At 42.1% G+C, this 25,462-nt stretch overlaps 7 protein-coding genes across 8 annotated transcripts in view; 3 read left to right on the top strand and 4 right to left on the bottom strand.

The window, feature by feature from the left end:
- Positions 1-3,764, top strand: part of LOC108099864 — a 63,066-nt gene extending 59,302 nt beyond the window's left edge. The window contains exon 10 of the mRNA XM_017203512.2: positions 2,600-3,764. Coding sequence (XP_017059001.1) covers positions 2,600-3,004 — 405 coding nt within the window. The 3' untranslated portion in view covers positions 3,005-3,764. The remainder of the gene's footprint in view (positions 1-2,599) is intronic.
- On the bottom strand, positions 55-1,724 carry LOC108099866 (spermine oxidase). Its single transcript, XM_017203514.2, has one exon. It carries the CDS (start codon positions 1,704-1,706, stop codon positions 264-266), a length of 1,443 nt encoding a protein of 480 aa, XP_017059003.1. The 5' UTR covers positions 1,707-1,724; the 3' UTR covers positions 55-263.
- A 2-nt stretch (positions 3,765-3,766) lies between the features above and the next one.
- LOC108099863 (adenosine deaminase 2) lies at positions 3,767-5,852 on the bottom strand. The gene is given in 3 exon segments (XM_017203511.2): positions 3,767-4,408; positions 4,761-5,488; positions 5,491-5,852. Coding segments are annotated over 3 exon segments (1,560 nt in total). The 5' UTR covers positions 5,723-5,852; the 3' UTR covers positions 3,767-3,808.
- A 1,371-nt stretch (positions 5,853-7,223) lies between these two features.
- LOC108099881 (adenosine deaminase 2-A) lies at positions 7,224-21,631 on the bottom strand. 2 transcript variants are annotated; one of them, XM_017203534.2, is made up of 4 exons: positions 21,543-21,631; positions 9,455-10,422; positions 8,627-8,809; positions 7,224-8,566 (listed from the first exon to the last, which is right to left on the bottom strand). In XM_017203534.2, the coding sequence occupies exons 2-4, from the start codon at positions 10,307-10,309 to the stop codon at positions 7,940-7,942; spliced, it is 1,665 nt and encodes a 554-aa protein (XP_017059023.1). In that variant the 5' UTR covers positions 10,310-10,422; positions 21,543-21,631; the 3' UTR covers positions 7,224-7,939. The 2 variants fall into 2 exon arrangements, with proteins under 2 accessions (XP_017059023.1, XP_017059024.1); XM_017203535.2 differs by having other exon boundaries at positions 9,455-10,418; positions 21,543-21,612.
- Positions 10,855-13,394, bottom strand: LOC108099880 (adenosine deaminase 2). Its single transcript, XM_017203533.2, has 3 exons — positions 12,364-13,394; positions 11,756-11,938; positions 10,855-11,691 (listed from the first exon to the last, which is right to left on the bottom strand). Exons 1-3 carry the CDS (start codon positions 13,303-13,305, stop codon positions 11,083-11,085), a joined length of 1,734 nt encoding a protein of 577 aa, XP_017059022.1. The 5' UTR covers positions 13,306-13,394; the 3' UTR covers positions 10,855-11,082.
- LOC108099883 lies at positions 14,434-16,222 on the top strand. Its single transcript, XM_017203537.2, is given in 2 exon segments — positions 14,434-15,938; positions 15,941-16,222. Coding segments are annotated over 2 exon segments (1,305 nt in total). The 5' UTR covers positions 14,434-14,684; the 3' UTR covers positions 15,992-16,222.
- LOC108099882 lies at positions 16,373-19,241 on the top strand. Its single transcript, XM_017203536.2, has 13 exons — positions 16,373-16,570; positions 16,625-16,904; positions 16,954-16,986; positions 17,090-17,221; positions 17,271-17,318; positions 17,386-17,613; positions 17,674-17,811; positions 17,872-17,928; positions 17,996-18,031; positions 18,096-18,305; positions 18,355-18,427; positions 18,496-18,926; positions 19,003-19,241. Exons 2-13 carry the CDS (start codon positions 16,809-16,811, stop codon positions 19,102-19,104), a joined length of 1,584 nt encoding a protein of 527 aa, XP_017059025.1. The 5' UTR covers positions 16,373-16,570; positions 16,625-16,808; the 3' UTR covers positions 19,105-19,241.
- Positions 21,632-25,462: the final 3,831 nt, after the last annotated feature.

Below are 25,462 nucleotides of genomic sequence, written 5' to 3'. Positions count from 1 at the left end.
TAGTCCAACATTTTTTGCGGTTACTAATATCTGTCCTAGAACAAAACGTACTGATTAAAATGTTTATAATTTTATTTGATTACATAAATTAATTGGGCTCTGTTGCATTGAGTAGATTAAATTAATAAAATAATTTTTTTTTATTATGTTGTGTGTGCTTTTTTTTGGTGACTTGATAATAAAATGTAATTTATAATGCATGTTTAAATATTTTTTTTGTTAAAGCTTCGTTACTGCCATATTTTTTTTTTTTGTCACTTTTGCTAGTTTTCAGCTCGTCCTTTGTAGAATTCAATGAGTCGATCGGCCTCGCGCCATCCTGATTCAGTGGCTCCATGAACCGTGGAGAAGTGGGTTTGACTCGTGGCCTCTCCGGCGAACTGAACCCTTGGTCTTCCGGAGACATGAACCAGTGGTGACCCCAAATCCGTGCGCCCCGTGCGAAGTTCATCTGCATAGGTGGGGTAGCAACTGTAGCTGCCCCGGAAATTCGGATTGGAGTGCCACTGTGAGCGTAAGAGATTTTTGGGATAGGGAACGCTGAAGCTAAGGAACTTCCTGAAGAGCCACATGAGACCTTCGAGGACCTTTTCCTCGCTGAGGGTTTCCATGTAGCGGGCGTGGGCTCCAATGATCCATCCCTCCAGTAACAGCGGTTGACGATCCACCCGATGAAATCCGCAGATGCTCTCCAACCAGAAGAACTTGCTACCTCGCAACTCCTTGAGGTCTTCTTCCAACCAAAGGCAAGCTATGCCCCTCATCTCCTCTGGGAATGGCTGCACTTCGAATTCCAGAAGGAACTTGTTCACTGTACCAAGCTTTAGACCTGTAATGGACCTAACTTTGTCAGCTGGAAGAGCTGGAACAAAGAGCTTTGGATGCTTCTCCTTGAGAACTCCCAGGGAGACGGTACAGATTACGTGATCAGCTGATACTATCTGACCGTTCCAGCAGCGCAGAGTTGTTTCCCCGCTTCCTGACCAATTGATCTCAGCAATTCTTTTGTTGAGGTGCACGTGTCCTTTAAGGACTCCTTGATCCCCGGGTTGATCCTCGTTGGCATTCAGCAATATGCTCAGGAACTTCCAGAAGCCCTTCTGCCGCCAGCTGAGATTCTGATCGCCACCGGATTGATGGAAGTTCAAATAGTTGCGAGGCGAAAGTTCAGACACGGTATCGCAGGCATCCTCACTGCAAATGTGCCTTTTCATGCAGTCAAGAGCCTCCTTAGCAATGGTCCTGTTGTCTGGAAACGCCTTCTGGCCCACCTCCTTCCAATAACTTTCGTTTAACGCGTCGCCAACGGATCCCTCACAGTCTGGTTTTACTTCAAATTCATCCTTAAATTCCTTTAGAACCTTGGTCTGTTCGTCGGAGAGGATTTCCTTGTTGGATCGCACAAAGTAAACGGCAAAGTCGCCGGTCCTGTCGAGGACATCCAAGTCCTTAACCGTCTCGTAGACCACATTGCCCTCTTCCCCGTGACACCACTGAGCTCCCAGGTCCACAAAGCTATTCGCAAATGGAACAGTGTTTATGCGACCTCCGATCCGATCCTCTGCCTCGAAAAGCTGGACATTCTTGAATCCTTGCTCCAAAAGCTTAGTGGCAGCCGCAATTCCAGATGCACCTGCTCCGATAATTACAATCCTGGTGGTCTCCTTCGTTTTCGAGAAAGCCGTTTCTTCTACACAGGCACTCATGACTTAGGTTGATTTTTGCTTAGCTTGTTAAATTGCACAAATGCAAATTATATTCTAAGCCACGGAATATGGGCTTTTATACAGTTCGGCATTGGATGTCATATCAAATTAGTCCAACATTTTTTGCGGTTACAATTATCTATCCTTCTACAAAACGTACTGATTTAAATATTAAATAATGTTAGTTGATTACTTAGGTTTAGAAATAAAACCTCTTATTTTAAATGACAGTTTATCAATATTTGTTTTGCACTATTCACATCGAGTATAATTTTTTCTACTATTTGTTCACATGTCAAGTTTTGTTTGTGTAATTTGTGCAATAGTTACAAGTGGTTCAAGTGCATATTGTGGTTATTCTTGGGGTGCCTTATCTACTTCGCAAGCAAACAGCACTTGACTAAATCGACCAAAACATATAATCTATAAACTTGAAAGATAATTTATTATCAATGCAGTACACACTTAATTCAATATTTAAAGTATAACAACAAAAAAGGGAACCTTATTTGTTTATAATTTTGTTTAATATATGCTAAATGAAAAAAATAATACATTTATTAATTATTAATTACTTATATACGTCAGTAAAATTTTACTTGTGGCAAAACGAATTCTCCACAAACCGATAAATAAAACTTCATAAAGATTTTTGTGCTATCTCTTTACATTTTAATAAAAAATTCTTATTGAAGATAGTATTTCAAAGCGAAAGTAAATGCAAAATCGAAAAATGCTGCACAGAAAATATCCGAGAAACGCGTGCAATTTGCGCCGTAAACAAGAGACAAGAATTTAATTAAGCTTCTGTGAAAACGGAATATTTGTGTTCCACAAATTTATATTACAATTTCATATGGTTTTTCTCCTTCCCCTCTTTTTTTGGCCCACAGAATTGCAATGCCGACAGCAGCAACATCAGCAGAAACACCAACGACAATATGTCTAACACAAATAAATATGGTTATTACAATTACAAAAACAATAACCACGGCCGGAACCGCGAAATTAATGGCGAGCCAAATGAGCCGACCAACAACAACATTGGCAACAACAAGGACAACGAAGCGGATGTGGCAGACAACAACGGCAGCGACAACAACAACATCGACCACAATGATGTGGACAACATGTCCTCGGAACAACAGCCGGATATTATACCCTATCCGCTGAGTGTGGGCGAATCCAGTTGGAAGGCCGAAAAGCTTCGACAGCAGCAACACGAGCAGCAGCAACATCAACAGCAACAGCAACAACAGCAGCAGCAACATCAACAGCAGTGGCAGCAACTCACATAGCGTAAACGATTCCCACGCAAGCCATGAAATAAAACCCGATCGGAGGAGGGCAGAGATATATAGAGGAGCGTAGAGTTTAAGATTTGTACAGCATAGCGATACTTAAGGCCCCCCCGGATGGTTAGGATTGTAAAGGAAAACTGGAAAGGGACGGCGAGGCGGCAAGTTATACTTAGGATTTGAACATATCGAGGCAGTAAGTTTAGGTATGTGAACGATAGGGTTAGTACTAAACCAAGGGCGAACAACCAACACAGGCCGGATAAATATTTTTGCAAGCATCTATACACAAAAGGCGGGGACAAGGAAACATTTTCAGAAAATCATTCGAATGGAATGCTGCCCAATAATAACGTAACGTAAATCTAAATAATAATTTTAAAGACATAGATGTACAAGGCTTAAGCAATTCAAAACCAAATGAGCAAACGCTAAATTCAAGTTATAACTGTGCTATATACTCACTTGTATTCAGATCTACACGTACGCCTAAGACTCTGCTTGAACAATGAATTTAGCTGGATGTAAATGGACAAAGCCAGGACTACCGCGATTTCCTGGTCATAGTTTCGTTATGCCCCCTTGAAAACCACACATATCCCCCGAAAATATCCCGAAACGAGTTCTCTGATTTAGGTCGAGGTGTGAGGAGCGAAGCTTAGCCATCACCCATATCAATTGTATCGATGTAAGTCAACTCTTAGCTAGCGTCAGAGTAATCCGTGTGCAGGCGAAAATTCAAATAAATAAAATGCGAAAATATACGAACAGTATTTGTATTTGTATGGACTTGAAAGGTGAATGTTAACTACACTTCTGCTCCGCCACGTCATCGATCCACTTGTCCCACATTCTCTGCCACTTTTCATAGCCCACCTGCTTCTCATCGCCCTTCAGGGCACTGTACCTTATGGAGTTGAGGGCCAGGGTCTTGAGGAACCTCAGGTCCGCCTTCATGGGGGCAATGCCCAGGAAGGCGAAGTAGAAGTCGTGGGAGAGCGGGGCACAGCGCCAGAAGGACGGGTCGTCCGAGGATATCACGATGGGTACATTGGCGGCCAGCAGGAGAGCCGCCGGGTGGTTTCGGTAGTCCACGCCCAGCTGAAGCACCTGGTTCGACACGGGACACACCTCGATGGCGATGTCCAGCAGCTTGGCCAGTCGCATCATCATCGGGTGCTTGGTCAGGGCATATCCATGCCCGATCCGCTTGGTGCCCAGCAGGATGGCGTCCACCAGGTTCTCATCGATGGGCGACCCGAACCAGTTGGTCTCGCCCGCGTGGAAGTAGAAGTTGATCTCCTCGGGCATCTTGAGCAGGGGCTCCACAAAGTCGATCAGCGGACGGCCCAACTCCTCCTGGCCAACCAGGTCGAAGCCCACCATGAAGTTCGGAAACTCCTTCTGTAGATTAAAGCGGATAACACTTCTGTCCATTTAAATAGTTAATTAAAAAATACTGAGCACTAAAACTTTTTTAAATGGTTTTATTAAGATTAAAGTAAGGTAAGTTTTAGGGATCTAATTCTGAAGCATCAAAGTGCTTAAATTTGTTATTTATTTATGCTTACCATCACTATTTCTACTCTAAAACATTTAAATCTAATGTTAAATAAATTAAAGTCTATTCTCGAAATATTGGTAATAATAGAACTATGAACATTTTCAACAAAATAAACAAATCATAAAAGAACAAAAATACTGCTAAAACTTACTGACCTAACGAATTCATTGAAAACGTTTTTAAATTTCTTACATTGATTTCGACTGCTGTTTTCACATATTGCTCGACCACACTGGGCTCCACTCCTCTGAGTGGGGCATATATCAGCTTTGAGTCGATAAAATCTGGATGGTCGGCCTTGAAGCGTTCCAGTTCTGATTGGTAAATGGCCACCGTGTCTCGAGTGGTGAGCATATCGCCATCGATGCAGTAGAGCGGTGGCAGCAGGGATCGCAGTTCCAGATACTGGATGCCATCCTCGGAGAACTCCTTGAGGGCGTTGTAGTAATACTCAGCCCAAATGGGGGCGTGGAAAAGCAAGCCATCCAGCAGAATAAAGATGCCCATGAAGTGTGCCCAGGCTTCGTTATTCGAAACGAACTTTGACATTGGATACATGCTGAATCGCCGTTTCAGGTATTTCTTGACATTTTCTTCACCCCTTCGCTCGCGGAATTCAGACATCGGTTCCCAATTGCATTCCTCGATGAACTTCTGAGTGGGTTTCTCCTTCGAGAACCGAAAAGCTATGGCCTTACATCCCTCGTCCGTGGTGCAAATCCAGAGATTCTCGCGGTAGGTCAGACTTATCAGGTAGTCCGTGCTGCAGAGCGCCGTGTCGTGGGCATGGAGTACTCCTCCCTTGGGCATCGTCTTAATCAAATTGAAGATCGGCGACTTGCGGATCTCGGTGAGGGTCTCAAAGATGTGCTGACCGGGAATGAACTTGCTGGGGTCCAGAATGCCCCTGGCGATCTCTTTTTCTTGACGTCCATGATCACCTTGTTGGCCTCCATCTCCCGATCGTTGAGTCTTATCTTCTGGCCCATTGAGCCCAACTGTTCCACCTTGGCGATTGCCTGGCGAAGTGTTTTGAAGGCGGTGGGTGAGAGCTTCCTCAATGACCGACTCACCGAGGCCGTGGTGTGCTTAATCGTTTCGGTTTCGGTCGAAGCTCGGCGAACGGAGATGGCCAAGCATTTGGTGGCTGTCATCTTGCTCGATTTCCTGGAGCTTGCCACTCTTTGCAGCCCAGCGTTTCATGGAGAATTTGGATGGGATTTCGTTAGCCGAACATGTGATTTACACAATTTATTTACCCTGCGAAATGTGTCACTCCGAATGTGTCAATAGGCCGCACATTTGTTAGCGCCTCGCCACTGGCATTTCACCCTCCGTCGAATGGCGAACGGCGAGTGGCAAATGCCACATGCCACGCACAAAATGGCGCCCAACGCATTTCCGCTTTAACACACCAAAGCCGCGACCCCGTCAACTACACACACATGCGGCTTTTATTAGTAATTTATGGACCTCGTTGGATCGCGGACTGGTTGGGGCATCGGTTTTTTATGCATCCGCGCGCCCTCAACACCACATTAAATGTGCACGACATCAAATTGATGAGGCTGCCACGGCCGGTGGCAGATACAGCTGCAGTGCTGTCGGATTAGCTTTTTTTGAAAAGGTTGCTTCTTTGGACTTCCCTTTTTTTTAAATAGATGGGAGTTACCAAAGATTAATGTTATTAAATAAGTTATACCAATAGTTCAGAACATTTGATTTAAGTATTAAGTTTTAATAAAGTATAAACCTATGGTTTGAAGGGACTAAAAAACTAAATTGTATTTGCAATATGGATTCGGAAGTATGAGTGTATAAAACAATTTCGAATATGTATGGTATTGTCATTAAAAAATTTGAAAAAATTAATATTTTTCTTTTGCGTTGACTTCCAACATTCTCAGTTTATGACTACATGACTACATTTTGTTTTTTTTCGCTAGTTTTATGGTATTTTCCAGCTAAACGCACAATGTTGCTGCCAAAAAGAGCTGGGAGCTCGAAATGGCTTATCCACACACGCTTACGTCGGCCCATCAATTTTATGGTCTCATCTACGTTTGCAGGACCCAACCTGACTGCATCCGCCGCCAGCCCATAAAACTCCGCCAGCTCATTACGGGCGTTAGCCAAATCAAAATCGAACCCGGACTCGGCAGCCGCAGCACTAAACAGTGGCACGTAAAATTGAAACATTTGCAGCACTCCGATGGCACGATCCGCAGTCGAGAGGAGGCTGACTGATGGGCGGTTGGGGGAGGAGAGGGGAGAGCGGAGAGCAGGGGAGAATAGGGGAGGTGGCCCCAACGACCATATAGCGCATATTCATTAAAATTCGCATCCACTTTTCTGCGCACTCGACGCAGCCAGAGGCAATGAGAGATTTATGCGGGCGAAGCCTTGAGTGCACTTCGCCGATGGAGATGGCAACGTGACTGCAAATCGGGGATTATGGGTTGCTGGAGCAGTAGGATTGGAATTACGGGTTTGTAAGGCAAGGAGATTTGTATTTATTGGAATGACAAAGGAGAAATGTAGTTAGATTTACATCATACCGGAAAATTGTGAATAAGAGAGTTCTACACCAATTTATGGGTAGCAAATGTCAATGGATACAATGCTTTTAGGTACAAAATTTAAACAGCGAAACAGTTTTGATGATTTTACTTAAACTTTAGGTAAGTTCAACCAACCATTTTATTCAGAAACACTTAGATACTTTACACATAACATCACACCGTCGAATTTATTAGTTGGTTTTGAAAAATTCCCTCCTAAAAGCAGTAGAAAATTGCATTGACACCAAGATTTTGACTACAGAAGTTTCCCATCTGTCTCTATATTTTCATTAAGTATCCTAGGTCAACATTTCTTTTTCTCAAGAAGAGTTTTCAATATTTTACTTCACGCTGTCATCTCTAAGGGGATTGGAAATCGCTTGGCTGGCCAACTCATTACGATTACGCTCAGGCTTCTTTGAGCTGGGAACATAAATTGCAGGCACTCTTATTTCGGCTACGGCTAAAACGGGTTCTTTATTGCTTTCGGGTTCTTTGGCGACTGGATAGGACTTCAGCTTTCCACCGTTTCACGTTGCGTGGCACAGAATCTCAGGGGTTTACAGAGAAGTATTAGCCTATTTCTAACTAGGGACTAGTCCATAACAATTAGCTTACAACAATTGGTTACATTTTGAGGATGTGGGCTGGATGAGGATGCGATGCGTTTGACCTGCTGCAACTGAAGATCGAGTTGGAGTTTGGAGGGGTGGAGCAGCAGGAGGAGGAGGGGGTTTCTGCCGACTAGCGCCGAAGGTTAGAGGTCATCAGAGAGATCGCGACCAGCAGCGCTGCCACCACCCGTGCTAGTCAATCGATCCGCTGGCCGGGGGATCCCCGATTGGAGGCCTCCTCGTTCACGTCGGCGATGAACTGGTCCCACTTCACCTGCCACTTCTCCAGAGCCTCGAACTGTGCGTCTCCCGTGAGCGAGCTGTACTGGATCGAGTTCAAGGCCAACTTCTTGAGCAGTCGCAGGTCGGAGTGCTGCGAGGCGATTCCCAGGAAGGCGATGTAGAAGTCGTGCGTCAAAGGAGTGGCCTTCCAGAAGGAGGGATCGTCCGAGGAGATGACCACGGGATAGCCGTCGGCGAAGAAGTGCGAGCACGGGTGGTTGCGGAAGTCCGTGACCAGCTGGAGCACCTGGTTCGAAATCGGGTTCACCTCGATGGCCACGTTCAGTCGCTTCAGCATGTCCAGCACCACGGGATGCTTGACCAACCCGAAACCATGGCCAATGCGCTTTGTGCCCAGCAGAATGGCATCGATCAGGTTCTCGTCCACGGAGGCACCGAACCAGTTCGTCTCGCCAGCGTGGAAGTAAAAGTCAATATCCTCGGGAATGGTCAACAGTTCATCAATGAACTCCCTCAAGGGTCGACCCATCTCCTCTTGGCCCACCAAATCAAAACCAGCCACGAAGTCGGGGTATTTATTCTGTCGGAAAACAAAAATTGTTAAAATCCTCCTTGTAAATTAAAATAGAAGTTAGTTTACCTTGATCTCTATCAGTGTTTTAATGTAGGCAGCTACTCCCTCCGAATCCGTGTTGCGAATGGGTGCGTAGATCATGCGGGAACCAATGAAGTCCGGATGATCCTCCTTGAACTTCTCCAGGGTCTCCACATAAATGCGCACTGTATCCATTGGCGTGAACTCAGTGTCATCCAAGTCGTAGAGCTACAAGAGAACGATGATTTTTAATTGGGATCACTAAGACTCTCTGACAAATGGTTAAACTATACTTTTTTTCAATTCAAAAATTTTGTATATGTTTATATTGGGTCCTGCGGCTGAGATTTTTTCCTAGTACCACAAAATAATTACAGATTTGGTAAAAATCATATTATTCGAATTAAATAGTAATTATTTGGGTAAGAAAATGTTTATGTTTCAAAAGGAACAATAAAAATTAAAAGGATTATAAAGCTTTAAAAATTAAGTTCAATGAAAACGATATTGCACTTCGTCCTCATATTTCTCATATGAAATTCAAAAGTATTTTCCAGGGTTTGCACAGAATCAAAAAATATAAATGTAATTTCTGAAAGTGGACAGCTTGAAGTGCTTTCATCTTTTGACCGTTTAACTCGCTTTGACTTTATCTGATATAAATATTATTATTTCTTAGTTGCAATAAAAGGCAAACTAGAGGCTACTTTAGTTGCTTATCGTATTTCGATAAGATGAGAACACTACTTTTGTTTCCTCGAATTATAGGCCAGCACTCGAGTGAAGGCATTTAAATAAACAGTAAACATCGACTGCATTGAATCTTTTTAAACAAGTGCACTTCAGTAATCTTGGGGATACGTATTCACTTACCGTGGGAACCAGGGAGCGGAACTCCAAGTACAGTACTCCGTCGTCGTAGAACTCCTTGAGAGCAGCGTAGTAGTAGTCCGCCCAGACGGGGGCGTACATCACCAAGCCATCGAGCAGGCCGAAGATCTCCATGAAAGTGGACCAGGCGGCGTTGTTGTCCTCGAACTTCTTGGTTGGGTACAGGGTGAGTCGCTCGGCCAGGTACTCATCGACTTTGCTTGGTCCGTACTTTGTCCTCACATCAGACAGCAGAGTCCAATTGCAGCTTGTCAGTTCAGCTGGCGGATCCCGGGAAAACCTCAACGCCGTAGCGCCAAGATCATCCTCCTGCTGGCAGGACCACAAGTTTTCGTAGTAGGTCAGGTCCAGGATCGCCTGGGTGCTGCAGAGAGCGGTGTCGTGGGCGTGGAGCACGGCTCCCTTGGGCATCTTCTTCAGGAGCGCGAAGAGATCCGTGTTCCGGATGCCATCCAAAACGTCGAAGATGTGCTGGGCGGGTTTGAAGAGGTGCGGGGTGACCAATCCCTCTCCGTACTCGTTCAGCTTGGCCTTCATGATGGTCTCGTTGGCCCTGATCTCCCGCTCGGTGAGCTCCAGGTCGTAGCCGAGGGATCGGGACTCCTCGTACCGGAAGAAGGCGTTCCGCAGGGTCTTGTAGGTGTCCGGAGTGGGTCTTCCGGGACCCAGAAGAGCCTCCACGTGGGGCGTGCTGCCGTAGAGCGTCATCAGCTTTCGGTCTACCAGATTCTTCGGCCGGGTGCGTGATTCCGCCGGACAAGGGCCAAAACCGAGACAGACGCACAGGCCGAAAGCGAACACGGCGATAAGATTACGGCGGATGATGATGGGCAGCATGGCGAAGCGGTTTGCAGTATTCCGTTTGGCTCCGATCGCTTAAAGGTCCGCTCTGCGACTGACGTCCACCGCGATTGAGGAGCTCCGATTTTAGTTTCGACGAGGCGGCCTATCTGAAACGATTGGTCGGTGGTTCGGCATTATCTTTGATTTAACACGCGTTCCCCTGGATTTTTGGGCGTTAATTGCGCGTGCGGGTGCGGGTTGGCAACCCGCCCAACCAGCTAATCGCCCACAATCGGGCAATCTGGCATCTTGATTTACGAGTGGCCGGAGATTAGATTTCCCTAACCCTGCCCATGGTCACCTCCCCAAAACTCGAGTGCCGCGTTGTTGGTCACTTTATGGTGCACTCTCGATAAACCGGAAAGCGGAAAAATGCTTCTGAAGTTCAAATTAGAGAGCACCTTTTAATCAAAAATTTATGAGGCTTTCTTTGCATATTTTCTCACCCTCTATAAAATGAAATTCCAACCGAAAATAAAAGTTTGAAGTGCACTTAAGAGCACTTATTTCCTTTTAAGGTATAAATCAAACTTAAATTCTACTTTTCACAAGAGTGCCAGTAATCTTTTTTAATATAGTTAAACCAATAATATTTTAAGTTTTAATCAAATTTTGTGTTGGTTTGCATGGTGAAAAATTCAAGGACATAAGATTTAGGTATGGGTTCAAGATAATCACAATTCTGGTGGTTCGTGTTTACTTTTCCATATTAGTAAAATTAGAAACGTCAAAAATGTTATTTTCTCATATACATTTACCGGTGGCACCTAGTGGTATCCACTACTGTTAACGAACTGGCTGACCCACCGGTTCCACCTGCAACGCCACTGGGTTACGGCCACATTTCTCTCACTCTCATTAAGGGAACTATATATGAACGAGTTCAGGGCCAACTGCTTGAGCAGGCGCAGATTGCCCCACCCACTGGCCACGCCCACAAATGCCACATAGAAGTCATCGGTCAGGGGGGCGGAGTTCCAGAAGGACGGGTAATCCGAACCAATCACAATGGGAAAGCCGGTGGCAATCAGGTAAGCCACAGGATGTTGTCGGAAATCGTTGAAGAACTGCAGATAATGATTGGACAATGGGCAAATCTCCACGGCCACTCTAAGGTTTCGCATGGCTCTCATGATCTCCGGATGGAAGGGCAGATTCACGGAGTTTCCGATCCGTTTGCTCCCCAGCAACAGGGCATCCAGCAGATTCTCATCCGGTTTTGAACTATCCGGACATCGTGACTCCCCCGCATGGAAATATAAGTCAATATCCTTGCCGACCCTCAGGAGCTGAGTGGCTTCTCCCAAAACTGGCAAATTGCACTCATCCCCAAAGGTGTTCAGATCGAAGCCAGCAAAGAAATTGGGATAGTTTGACTATCAGAAGAGAAGGTTAAATAGAATTTTGGTGGGCTAAATATAGTACAGTATCTCTAACAACCTTAAGCATGCGGGCATTCGCCAAATACTCATTCATGCGACTGTCATTAAAGTCCCTGGAAGGAGCATAGATCAGCTTGATTCCGTAAAAGTCTCTATAGGTGTTCTTGAAAATATCGGACACTGAAAGAATGGCCTCTGCCGTTTCCAAAATGGTAAAGTTATTGCCATCCAGATCGTACATCTAGGTAATAGGGAGGGTTAAAGTAGTATTCGGAAGGGAAGAAAGGTTTTGTTTCTTGATATGTGCTTTATCAAAACCTTTTAAATATGTTTATAAATTTTTACATAAAAGCTTTATAATGAGAATTAAGTAACAGTAAGATACTAACTGATATTTAATCTATTCTAAGGAATTGATTTTTGTATCTGTATTTGGATAAAAACACTTTTGAAATCATTCGTTATCTTCAAAAGTTTTAGTAAAGATATAAAATCCTTTAAAAGAAAATGTGTCCAGCAAAAAAGTGTTTACAGAAATATTTAAAAGCCAAGCAACTGGTTTTACAACCCACATTGCAATAAAAAAGAACACCTACTCTACCAGAAAAGGTTAAAAAAGGCTTTTAGACTAAGGTTGTTTTGATTTCCAACGAAATTCCAACTCACGATTGGCAGCGAGGAACGGAGCTCCACATATTGCACCCCGTCGGCGTAGAAATCGGTCAGCATGGTGTATATAAAGTCGCTCCAGATCGGCTGGAATGCGGTTAACCCGTGGACGAGCCTCTGGTGGCGTCGTAGGTGGCTACCCAGCTCGGCGGAGCTCTTGTAACCTTCCGTCCGAACAGCGAGACTCCTCTTTAGCCTGTCCACGAATGCTGACTGGGTTTCAAGCTCGAAGAAGTTGCTCATCAGCATCCAGTCGCAGTGGTAGTCCTCCGCTGGCGGAATGTTCGGAAGGAGCCTGGAGAAGCGGAAGTCCTCGAAGCCCTGGTCCTGGTTGACACAGACCCACAGGTTCTCGCGGTAGGCCAGTTCGATCAGGATGTCCATTCTTAGCATTCCCGTATCGTGGACATGGAGCAGTCCACCCTTGGGCATGCTCCTCAATGCCGCATAGAGGTTCGTTTCGCTGATGTTGAGATGGCTGAGGAACGGCGGCGACTGTGAGTGGTAGTTCCGCCAGAGATCGTGCTCCTCCTCGTCCATCTGCTTGATGGTTATCAGCCTGGCACTGGCCTCCTCCTCGAGCGGACTCAGCGCCATCTCGCTGCCCAGCCGGAGTCGTCGCTCGTTGTCCACGTAGAACTTCCTTCGGCTGGCGAAACGCTCCTCGGGCGTCCGATTGAACCCGTCTTCACCCAGGGGAGCCAAGAAGAATATCACCACCACCATCAAGCAGAGCATGGCCGTTATGCCCACGTGGAAGCACATGCCACTGTATTTACTCGACACCCTCTGCTGGTGGCTCTCCTCCTCGTTGAGATCCAGGTGGATGATCCTCATCGCCGGCGGAGGCGTCGGTGTCGCAGTCTCCATGTCCTGCGATCGCACGCTCGGCTCCGTCCCGTTTGCCATAAGCCAAGAATTTTGAACTCCCAAACTCATTTTTTAAAATTTAGCACCCCAAGTTTCCGAACATTATATTTTGAAGCAAAAAATCAATTGGAAACCAGACGGCTTACTTAAGTAGACTTATAATTCACAGAAACAAAATCAAATAATTTTGAAAAATTATTATCCCACACCGTAAACTTATGAGTTACAAAGAAAAACTAAAATTATCTTTAAAATCCCCTTAGTTTCATCTTTTTCTTATAGTAATAAAACTCACAAAAATGTTTTTTATTTTAATGTTAGGAGTAATGCTTTAAGACCTAGTAAAACCTTCACAAGAGGTTGCCAAAAAAATATTGGAATAATTGTTAATTAAAATATGATTCATAATCCTGATCTATTCAAGCTAGTAATCAATATAAGATAATGCGTGGTTTTCTACCGCGGAGTATACAAAGTACAAAGATTTCCATATCAATGGTCAGTAATGACAGCTCATTGTTTACGACTGATGTGTTATCGAATTGAACAGCAATTCTGATTTGTTTCCATCTAGGTTTCTGTTATTTTGGGCCACTTGAAATTTCCCACCAACTTCTATTCCGTATCGCTGCCTTGGCCTTGGCCACATGTGTAGTTCGAGTTATAAGGGGGATTTACAAAAATAGCACAGCTCTGCTTCTCGCTCCCCAGGTCTCTCCATACTATATACTATGTACTATATCTTGTGTTCTTTGCCTTCCGCTCATCCAACGATAATACACTATCTTAAAAAGAGAGAGTGGTTAAGTGGAACTCCACACCCTGATCCGATTTGAAAACTCTCTTCGCCAGCGGGCAGCTTGTCGGGGGTTGCACTTATCGACCACCACCAGTAGCGGAGTGCAAAAGGGGGTGGTGTTTACAGTTGTGCAGTGGTCCCAGATAGATTAAGTAGTCAGTCTTGAATTTACTGTATAACTATTTGAAAACTAAATAGTAATACAATTTAATGTGCCAGGTAAATTTACATTTGACAACAGTGGTATTCTCACTAACCAAAAAGCTATAATTACATTCAAGCCTTGTTTTGATAATAATAAAAAAAATTTAATATCATTTTCAAGTAAAGTAAATAAAGAATGTGTTTGTAAGTTATTTCCAATTTAATTTTATATCTCTTTTTTTGAAGGTACATAGTTTTTAAGCACTTTTGGTCACCGTTCGACCCACTGTGCCATGAGATCTGTATAATCGGGAACACATGCGCTGGTTGCACGCACCGCCAGCTGCGATTGTTTGCAACCGCCGAAGGCGACACTGATTCAGCCGCAACGGGGGTTCAGACAGACATCGGACACACCATATATAGCTCAGAAATCGGGCAGACACATGCCACGCGCTTCCTGCTCAGTCTGTCGGTCTTGCTCAGCGGCAGCAGATCGAGTGGGATGCGATTCAGGACGGCCATAACCATAGGCCATCGCCATTCAGAGCCGCCCGTAAATTGCGGCCTAATGGCGCTGAACGACTACTGTCTGCTGCTGATTTGCGAGCATCTTTCGCTGGGGGACCAGCTGAGATTGATGGAGCTGCAGGAGGAGCGGCTATCTGGGTCGGTACTTCGCTTGTGGAGCAGCAGATATGCGGAGCAGTTTGATTTTGGCCGGGAGCCGCACTTAAAGCTGCTGAAACCCGATGAGCAGGCTCGGCTATTGGATTACTTAGGCCAGCGGACAAGGGGCTTAATCAACCTGCCGGGCACCGGCGAAGGTTGCCGGAAGTGGCTTAAACGGAAGCGGCAAGGCCTCGCCCACTTGCGCAGGCTTTCGTTCACCAAATGCGATACCTTGGTGGCGAGAGAGCTGCCCCACGTGTGCCCCAATTTGGTGGACCTGAAACTGGGCGAAGGAGAGGACCTAACACCCCAAGATTTGGATTTACTCTTTAAGGAGCTCCCCAACCTCAGAGCATTTGAGCTGCGGTCGCACTGGAATTGCAACCGATTGAAGTGCCGGTTTCCCAGAGACCTGGAAACCCTGAAATTGCCAGCCTGTATGGTAAACGCCAGCTCTGAGGAGATCTTTCAACTGCCTCGACTCCGCCAATTGACGGCTTTTCTGTGTCTAAATTCGAGTTACCACCTGGACCACCTGGACGAATGTGGCAAAGCGAATGCGAATGCCAGTGCGAGTGCAATGGGAACTTTGTCCGTGTGCCTGCAGCAAATTCGGGGGCGCAACTATCGGATTGTGGGTCTCCGGTTGCAGTGTCGCCTGGATGACAGGCTGCCAGTGGAGGCCGTCGGGGAGGCATTCCGGCTGCAATACTTTGCCTGGCACTCGCAGCTGACGGTGCACTATGACGTGGCGGACGGGAGCGTCAAGTGGATGCCGCAGGGACCGCGGGCGGTGCGCTCCCTCCTCCCCTTTTTGGCCGCCCAGGCGACCAGTTTGCGGCAATTGGATTTCACGCGTAACGCACATGCCACGCCCACATTCCTCGCCCAGCTGACCGCCCACTTGGAGCGGGCCTGTGGCGGATGTCCTGCCTTTCGACTGACAAACACGGATGACAGGGATGCGGATGCGGATGCGAATGCGGATGCAAGTGCGGATACGGATACGGCTGAGACAAACGATTCGGCGTTTGTCGAGCTGAAACTGCTGCATTTGCCTAATGAACAAACGGAAGCGAGCACCGGAGAGATGACAGCGATGAGGGATTACGGCAGCAGGATAATGGATGGTGCATCTGATCTGATTGCTGACGATAGCGCCCGCATAATGGCGAATTAAGTGAATCTAGTGTGATGGGGAAAGGGATACTTCCTTAGGCACAGATATTTCGATTTATTTGTCTGAGGAAAACATCCAATTACATATGTATATATAAGTTCCGCAAAAAATGTACTTCAATTCATATATAAAAACATTAAATGTATTTAGCCAAAGAAAATATATTATATTTAAAATACTTTTAAATAAAATTGATTATACATTTATATTAAAAAAATAATTTGCAACTATTGTTTTATGATTATTACTTGTGTTGTCTGTTTCAAATCTATATTAATATTGCGATCAATACTTGGTTAAAATGGAAAATTTGACTTTAGCATCACACTTCCTGGTCAAATACACTCAAAAAATCAAAAAAAAATCTATTGTCACTTTTGATACCATGTAAATTTTTTACACTCCATCGAAGTTTTTTTTATTTACAGCAATACACTGGCAGCCTAGTATTAACACGCACACATCGCGGTTCAACCTCTAAATTGCGTATTATATTTTTCAATTTAACGGTATTAGCTATTCGTCAAAATAGATTGTCTGTAAGTATGATTTTGTTTGTTTGAACGGAAAGCTTATTAAGTGACCATCGTTAGAAATTCCTTTCTGGTTCCCGATGAGCTCTTTTTGGCCTTCAGTCGCTTTCTGGGATACCAAAGGGGTCTGAGCGAAGCAACAACAGAGCATCAGCAAAATCCTTGCCACAACGAATCCTGCAAGACTCATTGCTCAAGCGACGAGGAAACCTACGATCCCTGTCCAACTGTCACTCGGTTCCCAATGATGCTTAACTCCTGCAAACCGCCGGATGAACCATGTAGTCAATCCACATTCAATGGTGGCAGGCAGAATTGCTCGTTAATGACACAGAAAGGGGTAAAAACATCAAAGCTTTTGTTTCATAAACTATAAACTTGCTTCACAGTTCCCAAGCCGTTGTAATGGCGAAGACGAATATGTGAGTAATATCATGTTCTTCTGTTAAACTATACTTTTCTACTCCTGCAATAAAGCAATGTAGCAATTTGCCAGAGTGTCCAGTTAAAAGTTTACTTTTTCAGCAAGAACAATGCCCCAGCATTCAGCCTTTCCCGAATGAACAGAGTTCATCAAAGCGTACTGCTTCTCGATCCCAAAGCGCCCCCAGACCGAATAAAACTGATAGCTCTGATTGCCATCACACTTCGCACATCGTAAGTAGCACGGATTAAAGAAATAATATCTGATAGGAATCAATCACAGAAAACAATGAGAAGGGGACCTACGAACCCAAATAGTGCTTGTACAACGGTGAGTCATAGATAGAATACGTTGTTACAATTATGAAATGTAATCCACTTATCTTTACACATTAAAGTGCGATTTGAATGACCCAGGCGATAACCACTATTCAACGAACCCTTCAAGGAATAACACCCCACACGATTGTTACAATACCTCTCAAGTTGGCATGAACTATGGCGAGTTTCGGAGGCGTAATGAGGTATTACAAGAGATTCAGCGACGGCGACAGCGGCAAGAGCAGTCATGTCAGCAAAAGACATCCAATAATTCTTGTTTGGAAAGTGACGATTCGATTATATTTGTAAGTTACCGCAAGTGAAAGCCGGGAAAATAATGCTGACATATCTCGACTATGTAACAGGAACCAGGTCTTAATAGTACGACAATAGTTCAAGACGAACGTCGCCAGCAATCTGTAAGAAGTTGCCCACAGCAGCGATCCAAAAATCAAAATATGTCTTCTAACCAGATGTGCGACACAAGCCGCAGGTCAGAAAATGTAAGTAATTAAAGATTGATAATTATACGGCACTACATTAAATATTCATTCATAATGAAGGCTAAAACAATGTGCGATTTCGAACGAACTCGGGAAATGCAACATACGCAAACAGAGGTAAGTGGTCATAATATAATATATTGCCATCTTTATGGATGATCTTTTAATTAAACTTGGTTGACAGTGCGAATCACCACAATCACATAGAGGCCAAACACTGGTTAGTTAAATATTTAAATGAATTATTTAAGACCCACTTAAACTCAAATTCCTTCACAAAACAGCACGAAACGACACTCAATAAAACAAGTTACCTGCCGCCAGAGTGCACAAGTAATTCAGGATGTTGCCAACAATCTGGTCAAAAAAGCTGTTGTGGTAAAGGATCTTCGGCCTGTAAGGAAAGCACGGAAGAAAACCAAAGCTTTTCCCAACGTGGAAACACGTCTTCCTCAAGAAATCAGTCTTGTTTGTCAGGAAGGTCCTGCATAAATGTAAGATGAATCAGTTTGTGTACACATTTAAAAAAAACCAGCTCTGCAGCAAACATCATTTGACAAATCTAATGGAAATTCATCTTTTGGAGGACGTTCTATGCGAATGCACATAAAACCCCGTATGTTGTTTTCCTATTTGTAGGATTTGTGTATATGTTATCTTGATTGGTTCATATCCTCAAAAAAGGTGAGGACCGCTTAACCGAGCGCATTCAAAACGATTTCCTCGAGACTTTGGTAAAGGATCGTTTTTGCCCCGGCGTCATTCAAGCGAGTCTCGACGGACGGGAGGATTTCAACGTGTATGCCAGGGAGATATCCTTTGCAGGAGCCATTCCGAATAAGCCGATTCCCGTGGATCCCATTACAATGATTGAAGCCATTAAGTTGCGTATCGACTACGAGCGTAAGAAGATTCTAAAAGAAAAAGTCGAGCCGCGCAGCCGAGAAAAGGATTCTAAGAACCGTTCTAATGACGGAAAGTCAAGGCGTCCCCGACCAGTAACTAACGAGGATATTGATTCACATTTTGGTTCGAAGAATAGATCCGAAGTGAATGAGGGCGTGGCAGCTTTTTTGAAAGCCGAGACTGAATATCGCAATAATTTTTTGGGAGCAGTGAGTATCTTACTTACATGCTTTGGTATATCATGTATTATTTGTATAAATACTAAGTTATTTTTCCTATCTACAGGATACCTTTGATGCGCACATCCATAGCTATGAAAGTCATCTAGTTGATGAATCCATCAAAGTCAATTCCTACACGGCCACTACTACGCCAACTTATCAATAATTTGTCTTCCAATTAAAAGAAAATAGTAAGGACGCCTGTTCATATTCGATAGAGAATTTATTTGGCACGTGACATCGGCTTTTCAATAAATGAATGTACGAAAGTGGTAGCCTTGAATTAAACTGTTGATAACTCTTGTTGGCATTATTCATTCATTGCTGTACTATCAGTATCAGTACAGTAGTCAATTTAAGCTGTAATAAAATTATAGGAAAGTCCCTGAATAATCTCAATATTTATCGGTCAGGGCAAGGAAGTGAATAATATGCTTTCAGTTGGCTTGAACTACCTCGGGCTTTAGTACATCTGACCGATAGTAAAAAGTTATTAACAGAATTAATCGGACGTATGAATGACTTGGAAATGTGCAATCGAAGTACGTACAATCTTTATGGATCTCTTAAGTGTTTCGTCAGACCCAATTAAATTTTTTTTACTTCTATTTATGAATCATATGCTAAGTTATAAATTACGCAATATCTTTAAAAAAAAATTCTCAAGCCGCTATCATTTTGATCCTATTGAGATCGCTGAGAGAGTTAACATTATACTTTCGCGATTGTGAATTCTAGTATTAAATTGCACTTAGCATATTGCATTGCATTTAAATAAGAATCTTTTGTTAACATTTTCATAGTGTCTTTCTGAGACATTTGTAGTGTAAATTTAATATTTAACTGCGCGATTAAGCCCCGGACTTTGGTATCAAAATAACACTACAAACAAACTTAATTAAAAAACACTCTGGAGCTTTGATTTCAAAAAGGAAAGGAAGCTAGCTTTGGCAAGCCTAAGTTTATCTACCCTTACAGTCATCAAATATGTCGAACAAAATACATTCAGGATCATTCAACATCGATTTTTTTCACTAATTTTCCATAATTTCGACTATTGTTTATATGGCAGCTATATGATATGGTTATCTGATTTTGATCAAGTTTAATTCGTAATTTAAGAGTCGTTAGAGAACTCTATATAAAAATCATGTCTGTTCGATCTTTCCTATGACAGCTATATGATAACGTTGTCGGATTTTATTAAATTTTTTTTCGTTTCAAGGGTACTTAAAAAACTTGATGTTTTAAAAGTCGTTGTCGTGGGATAAAAAACAACGATGTTATCAATTTATTTCCATTAATTCTATATATATTTTTTGATCTTTCCTATGGCAGCTATATGATAGAGTTATCCGATTTTGATAAAATTTAATCCGAAATTCAATAGTAGCTAGAAAACGCCATCTGAAAGAAATCAAGTGGATCTGATCAAAAACAACCGCCTGAGAATTTTTTATTTCATTCTCTCGTATGGGAGCTAGCCGATATAGTTTGGCCGATCCGGCCCGTCTGACTTATATACTGCGTGCAATAACTACACAACTTTTGGGAATCTTTCAGCCAGATAGCTTAAAAACTGAGAGACTACTTTACAGACAGACGGACAGACGAACTGACGTACAGACGTATTTGGATTCTGATCGTGATGCTGATCAAGAATATATACACTTTATGGGGTCTGAGGTGTCTCCTTCACTGCGTTGCAAACTTCTGACTGAAACTATAATACCCTTTGCTCTGCAAGGGTAAAAAAACTAAGTATATATAATTTTAAGCCACCGTTCTTAAACTGATAAAAAAGATGAGATTTTTTTGTTCAAGAATACAGTTTACTATATATTTTAAACAACAATTAACCGTGTCTATTTCCAGAAAACAGTCTACTAAAACAACAACTAAGTGTGTGAAAATCGAACGCAACCGGGCTTAATAAACAAACAAAATTATTTTCAAGTTCAGAGATAAATGTGTTCTTTGTCGAAAGATTGCAATAAACAACAAAAGACCATTAAAAGAGCAAAGTCTGCGGGTAGTCTGAACATAATATTCTGATTTTGTAATATACATACGTCCATTTGATATCCACTCTCTAGCACATATAGATAAAATCAAGAGACACATTTAAGAGAGCTGAAGTTAATGAGTAAAATAAACATGCGATTAAAATAAAAAATCAGCTGTTGGGCCATATCTTTAAATACTTCACACGTTATTTTCATATTTCTCTGCTTTCCATTCACCAAACTGAATTTTTCACCAATAAGCAAACACAACAAAGAGGTTTAAATACATATTTAAACGTTCAGCCCGTTTCGAGTTTTGTTATTTTTAGTGGCTTGACATGGGGGAATATTCATAGATTAAGTATGCTGAGCTTGCATAAACGAATCAATTTTCTCTCATGTTTTTTTTTTCACCCATTCCCTTGTTTTCTGTTTGTATTGCATATCATTTAATGCGCTTAATCAATTTGTTTTAAACAGATATAGTAAGCGTTTTTTTTATGTTTATTATGTATGACTTTTTTGTTCATTGCTGCACTTTTACTGCAGAAAATATTAGTATTACACAAGGTCTTTAATATGTTTAGTTTAGATTTACCACAAACAGAGGCTCGCGAAACTTAAGATATAGAACAGTACTTCGCCACGATCTTTACGGCAACCGCGCGTCCCAAAGACTGATCCCAACGATCCCGAACTCGAACGGGAGAACCTAAACCCGATGATCATTATATAGCGACGGCAACGCCGACGTCGACGTCGGACTTCAATCAATTGTACGCTGCGCCAACAGCCGCGGTTTTTCTTTCTCACATTTTATCAGTGTGAAAGAAAAATAAATGATAGGCAGCCAAAGCAAAAAGCCCCAACAAAAAATCTAGATAAGGTTCCCTAACCGGTCATTTGACGCTACGCTTCTCTCTTCAAATTCAAGAGACCGGCCAGATAATGACGAAGCGAAAGTCGATATTAATAATGACATAATTTTGAATCGGGTAAGGAAGGCAAATTTTGCAGCTCATAATGGAACTTCATGTCTTCAAATACCCTACCATATACATTAATTAAATGCTTACCTATATACTTTACACTAGGTTAAATAAAGAGTAATAACTTTGGATTACCTATTTAAAAATTGATATTTATCAGTCCTCATTTAAAATTATTTTATTAAGTGGTAAACGAAATTGAACATTGGCGAACAATTCAATTTCAATTAATTGAAAGACTAGAACATAAAACATATTTTAAGCATTCCACAGAAAGCTAGCTACCATTATAATTGAAGCAAATCATACAAATGTTCCTGTTTTCTGTATTTTATTTTCGATTAGGTTTTTGCAACTATGCTTTCCAAAAATACCAATTACTCAATCAGATAAATTTCGCAAATGGTAATGTACTTATATATGTTCAACTTATTTTTGCTTTATAAACATTTGATTGAGAAATGGGCGAAAAAGATATAAAAAGTTTAGACCACCCAAACCGCGACCAATATCCACAAAAAGTTAAAGCATCTTGGGGGAGAACACAAACCTGCAGGCGCAAATAGCTCAAATCTATAAAATTTTAGTGATTTTTTGTCAAGGAAAATAATTATTTTTCAAAATTTCAACAAAGGCAAATATATTTTAGAAGCTAGTAAGAGTAAAAGAATTTTGTTTAAAAAATATACAACAAAATACACATATAGATTAATAATCACGTGTTCGATCCAAAATTCAGTTTTTCACTGGATCTTTAGCAATGAATTCCTTTTAATTACAATGCAGCCCATTATTTTGTTTATAATAAAATTTCTGTGATTTGGCTAGTTTGCAAATTAATGGTCTCACCATGAAAGTGTTGCACATTGCCAAACCGGTAGAAGATATATTTTTGGCTTTTCTATTTTGGGTGGTGCCAGTGCAAATCTTTAAATATGTATATGGAAGCAAATAAAATTCCAAAAGGATTACAGAGCTAGGAAAGACAAAGGTGAGGGAGACACAAGCTGAGCATTCGGAGAATTAGAGTCATAAATAAATTCATAACTGCATTCCAAGCGAAATTCTCAGGGTAAATGATTCGAGCTAGAATTTCCAAGGAAAACTGATTCAGTTCGTTGCCAGTGTCTGAGGTAATGTATGAACATCTTTGTGAAGAATGGATTATTCGGACCCTAATGAATTTATGGTATGTGCTAATCTCTGGGGATTACCAACCCCCGCTGGCTGTCATTATAATCGAGTAATTGTTGCTGCCTGCACTTTATTTTTGCTTAGAAGAATTACAACGGAAATTATTAATCACAACTGACAGCAATTCATCACTCGAAAATGTACGTTTGCTTTAAGTAATCTCTCACTGTTCTATGTTCAAAATATATATCAACGAGTTGCATTTTTGTCTTTAGTCAGAGCAACAGATAATTTCATAACAAACTTTATGTGTACTAAAATTGTTCCTAACAAACCCAATAAATGAGTGGAGACTAGAATAATTTATATTTCCTGTCAGCATCGGCGTAATAAATAAGTTTTATCTAAAAATGCACTGTCCAAATTTAAGGGAAACAAAAATTTTTAAAGCAGGAAGGCAAAATTAATATTTTTGACTGAAGGACGGCAATTTTAGAGAATATTACATTCATGATTAAAACATAATTAATTTTATGATCTTAAATTTTTTTTGTATTATAGGTTGGTATTTAATATGTAGATGTTACTTTTAAATGAAACCTTATAATCGCTCGTGATTATTGTCTCCAATTTAGCTTATTATACTTAAACAATACCAACATATATGTAGGTAGAAAGCTACAGCTTTGATCTAACCAGAATAGCAAATGTTTACGCAACCAATTTGAAGCATTTATCTCTCCGTGCAGAGCAGAACAAAGTTCGCTTAGTTGCATAAACAAATGCTCCCCGAAATACGAAATTGTTTAGCTGTATAATTAGTGCACTCGATGGGTGGAAAAGGGAAGGGGAAGGTTAAACGGGGAAGGCCATGGAAAGCCATTGGGAACCTAACTAGTCCCGTTGCATTGATGATCGGGTAACATTTAGGCATGCAGAATTTTCCACTCAATTGTTGCTCTGAATTGGCATGGGGTACATGAATGTTGATTATGCGTTGTTTTGGCACTTAATAAGATGAAATATGCAGAGTGCCATTAGGCCAGAAAGGGTTCAGGAACTGTTGGGGTCAACGGAGGAAACAAATGATTGCGAACCACCCAGTGCCTGCATTGAATTAAGCAACAAGATTCCCTCGGTATTCCCCAATACCAAATAAAACACTTTGAGTTTTGAGAAAATCTTATCAAATCAAAACTACATTTTTGCACAGCTGCATACTTTTGTGCGGAGCTGGAAAAATATTTTACAGGATAAGTTTACATTGGCTTCGGTTATTAATTACTTTTGTTTTATTTGCGAAGCAAACATAAATATTCAAATTTATTAAAACAAAAATACATTAAATAGATTAAAATGTAAAGCGATTACTAGACTAAATCGATTAAAGTGACATACAAAATAATGTTTAATTTAAATGCGTTGATCACGAAGCACTGTGAACCAATTTGGCACATAATCAAGTGCGAGGGTTTCGGTTTACAACTGCTCCAGACTCATGTACTTTGTTTTTGTCTCGGCTGGCAATTCTATCTCTTTCACTCAAAGCCAAAGCCAATTAGCATGCAAAACAAGTCGAAGCCATGAATGCACATCTTACGCACACTCATGCATGGCAGTTATGTGAAAATGCATAAATATTACCCAAATACTGAAGTGCCCATGTTGCCTTAAGTGTGTGCAACTGCCAACAGTGCGTGCCATACCAAACTCACTTTTCTTGGGATTAATGTAAGAAAATAAATTTAATTTCCTTTTATATAAATTATACTTTTAATTTTTATACGGAGTTCATTTTTTTCATACTCCAAATAAATTATTATTTGCTTTTTTTAGTTACTAAAAATTAAATAAATAAATATGAAGAAAGGAATCGAATTCATTTAGTTGCTTATTCTTTTTCCCTTTCATCGCATTATAATTTTGCAATGCAGCTTCCAAATATTTCGTTGCATTTGCTTGCATATTTGTGCGGTACTTCTCATTTGGAAACAATACCAACAACAGCAGCAACAGGAGCGGTAATAACAGCGGCAAAAACAGCAAATAGAGGCAGCTGCAATATACCCGCGGCACTGCCGCCAACCGCTCGAAATGTATGCAACATTATGCGGCATGTGCACTAAACAAGTCATGAATTTCAAACAGTCGCCGGAGATCCCGCCCTCGAAGGGGGAATCCTCTTTGCCCACCCACTCCTCCTCCCTTCCTTGCTTGTGGCACGCTCCTCGTTGCATTCTTTGCATGCGTAATGCATGCGGAAGGGGGACAAAATGCTACCACAAATGGCGGTGCCTCGCGGTGGGCTGTGTTTTCCTTCATTTTCCGCACTGACTTCTGGCAACGTCCAAAGAGACCGCGAAAATCGCTCGCCGCCTGGTTGGCACTTCCGCTT

The sequence above is a fragment of the Drosophila ficusphila genome, unplaced genomic scaffold (genome assembly GCF_018152265.1).
Source record: "Drosophila ficusphila isolate 14025-0441.05 unplaced genomic scaffold, ASM1815226v1 contig_106, whole genome shotgun sequence".
NCBI classification, from domain to species: Eukaryota; Metazoa; Arthropoda; class Insecta; order Diptera; family Drosophilidae; genus Drosophila; species Drosophila ficusphila.
This window is presented reverse-complemented; position numbering and strand designations above follow the sequence as displayed.

Excerpts from the sequence above, each read along its gene's own strand:
- LOC108099880 (XM_017203533.2), bottom strand. The coding sequence starts at position 13,305 with ATGAGTTTGGGAGTTCAAAATTCTTGGCTTATGGCAAACGGGACGGAG. Across the intron at positions 11,939-12,363 it reads TCCGTTCCTCGCTGCCAATC|ATGTACGATCTGGATGGCAA; the intron begins GTGAGTTGGAAT and ends CCTATTACCTAG. Across the intron at positions 11,692-11,755 it reads CGAATGCCCGCATGCTTAAG|TCAAACTATCCCAATTTCTT; the intron begins GTTGTTAGAGAT and ends CTCTTCTGATAG.
- LOC108099882 (XM_017203536.2), top strand. The coding sequence starts at position 16,809 with ATGATGCTTAACTCCTGCAAACCGCCGGATGAACCATGTAGTCAATCC. Across the intron at positions 17,222-17,270 it reads GCCATCACACTTCGCACATC|AAAACAATGAGAAGGGGACC; the intron begins GTAAGTAGCACG and ends AATCAATCACAG. Across the intron at positions 17,812-17,871 it reads CAAGCCGCAGGTCAGAAAAT|GCTAAAACAATGTGCGATTT; the intron begins GTAAGTAATTAA and ends TTCATAATGAAG.
- LOC108099881 (XM_017203534.2), bottom strand. The coding sequence starts at position 10,309 with ATGCTGCCCATCATCATCCGCCGTAATCTTATCGCCGTGTTCGCTTTC. Across the intron at positions 8,810-9,454 it reads TCCGCTCCCTGGTTCCCACG|CTCTACGACTTGGATGACAC; the intron begins GTAAGTGAATAC and ends GTTCTCTTGTAG. Across the intron at positions 8,567-8,626 it reads AAACACTGATAGAGATCAAG|AATAAATACCCCGACTTCGT; the intron begins GTAAACTAACTT and ends GTTTTCCGACAG.
- LOC108099866 (XM_017203514.2), bottom strand. The coding sequence starts at position 1,706 with ATGAGTGCCTGTGTAGAAGAAACGGCTTTCTCGAAAACGAAGGAGACC.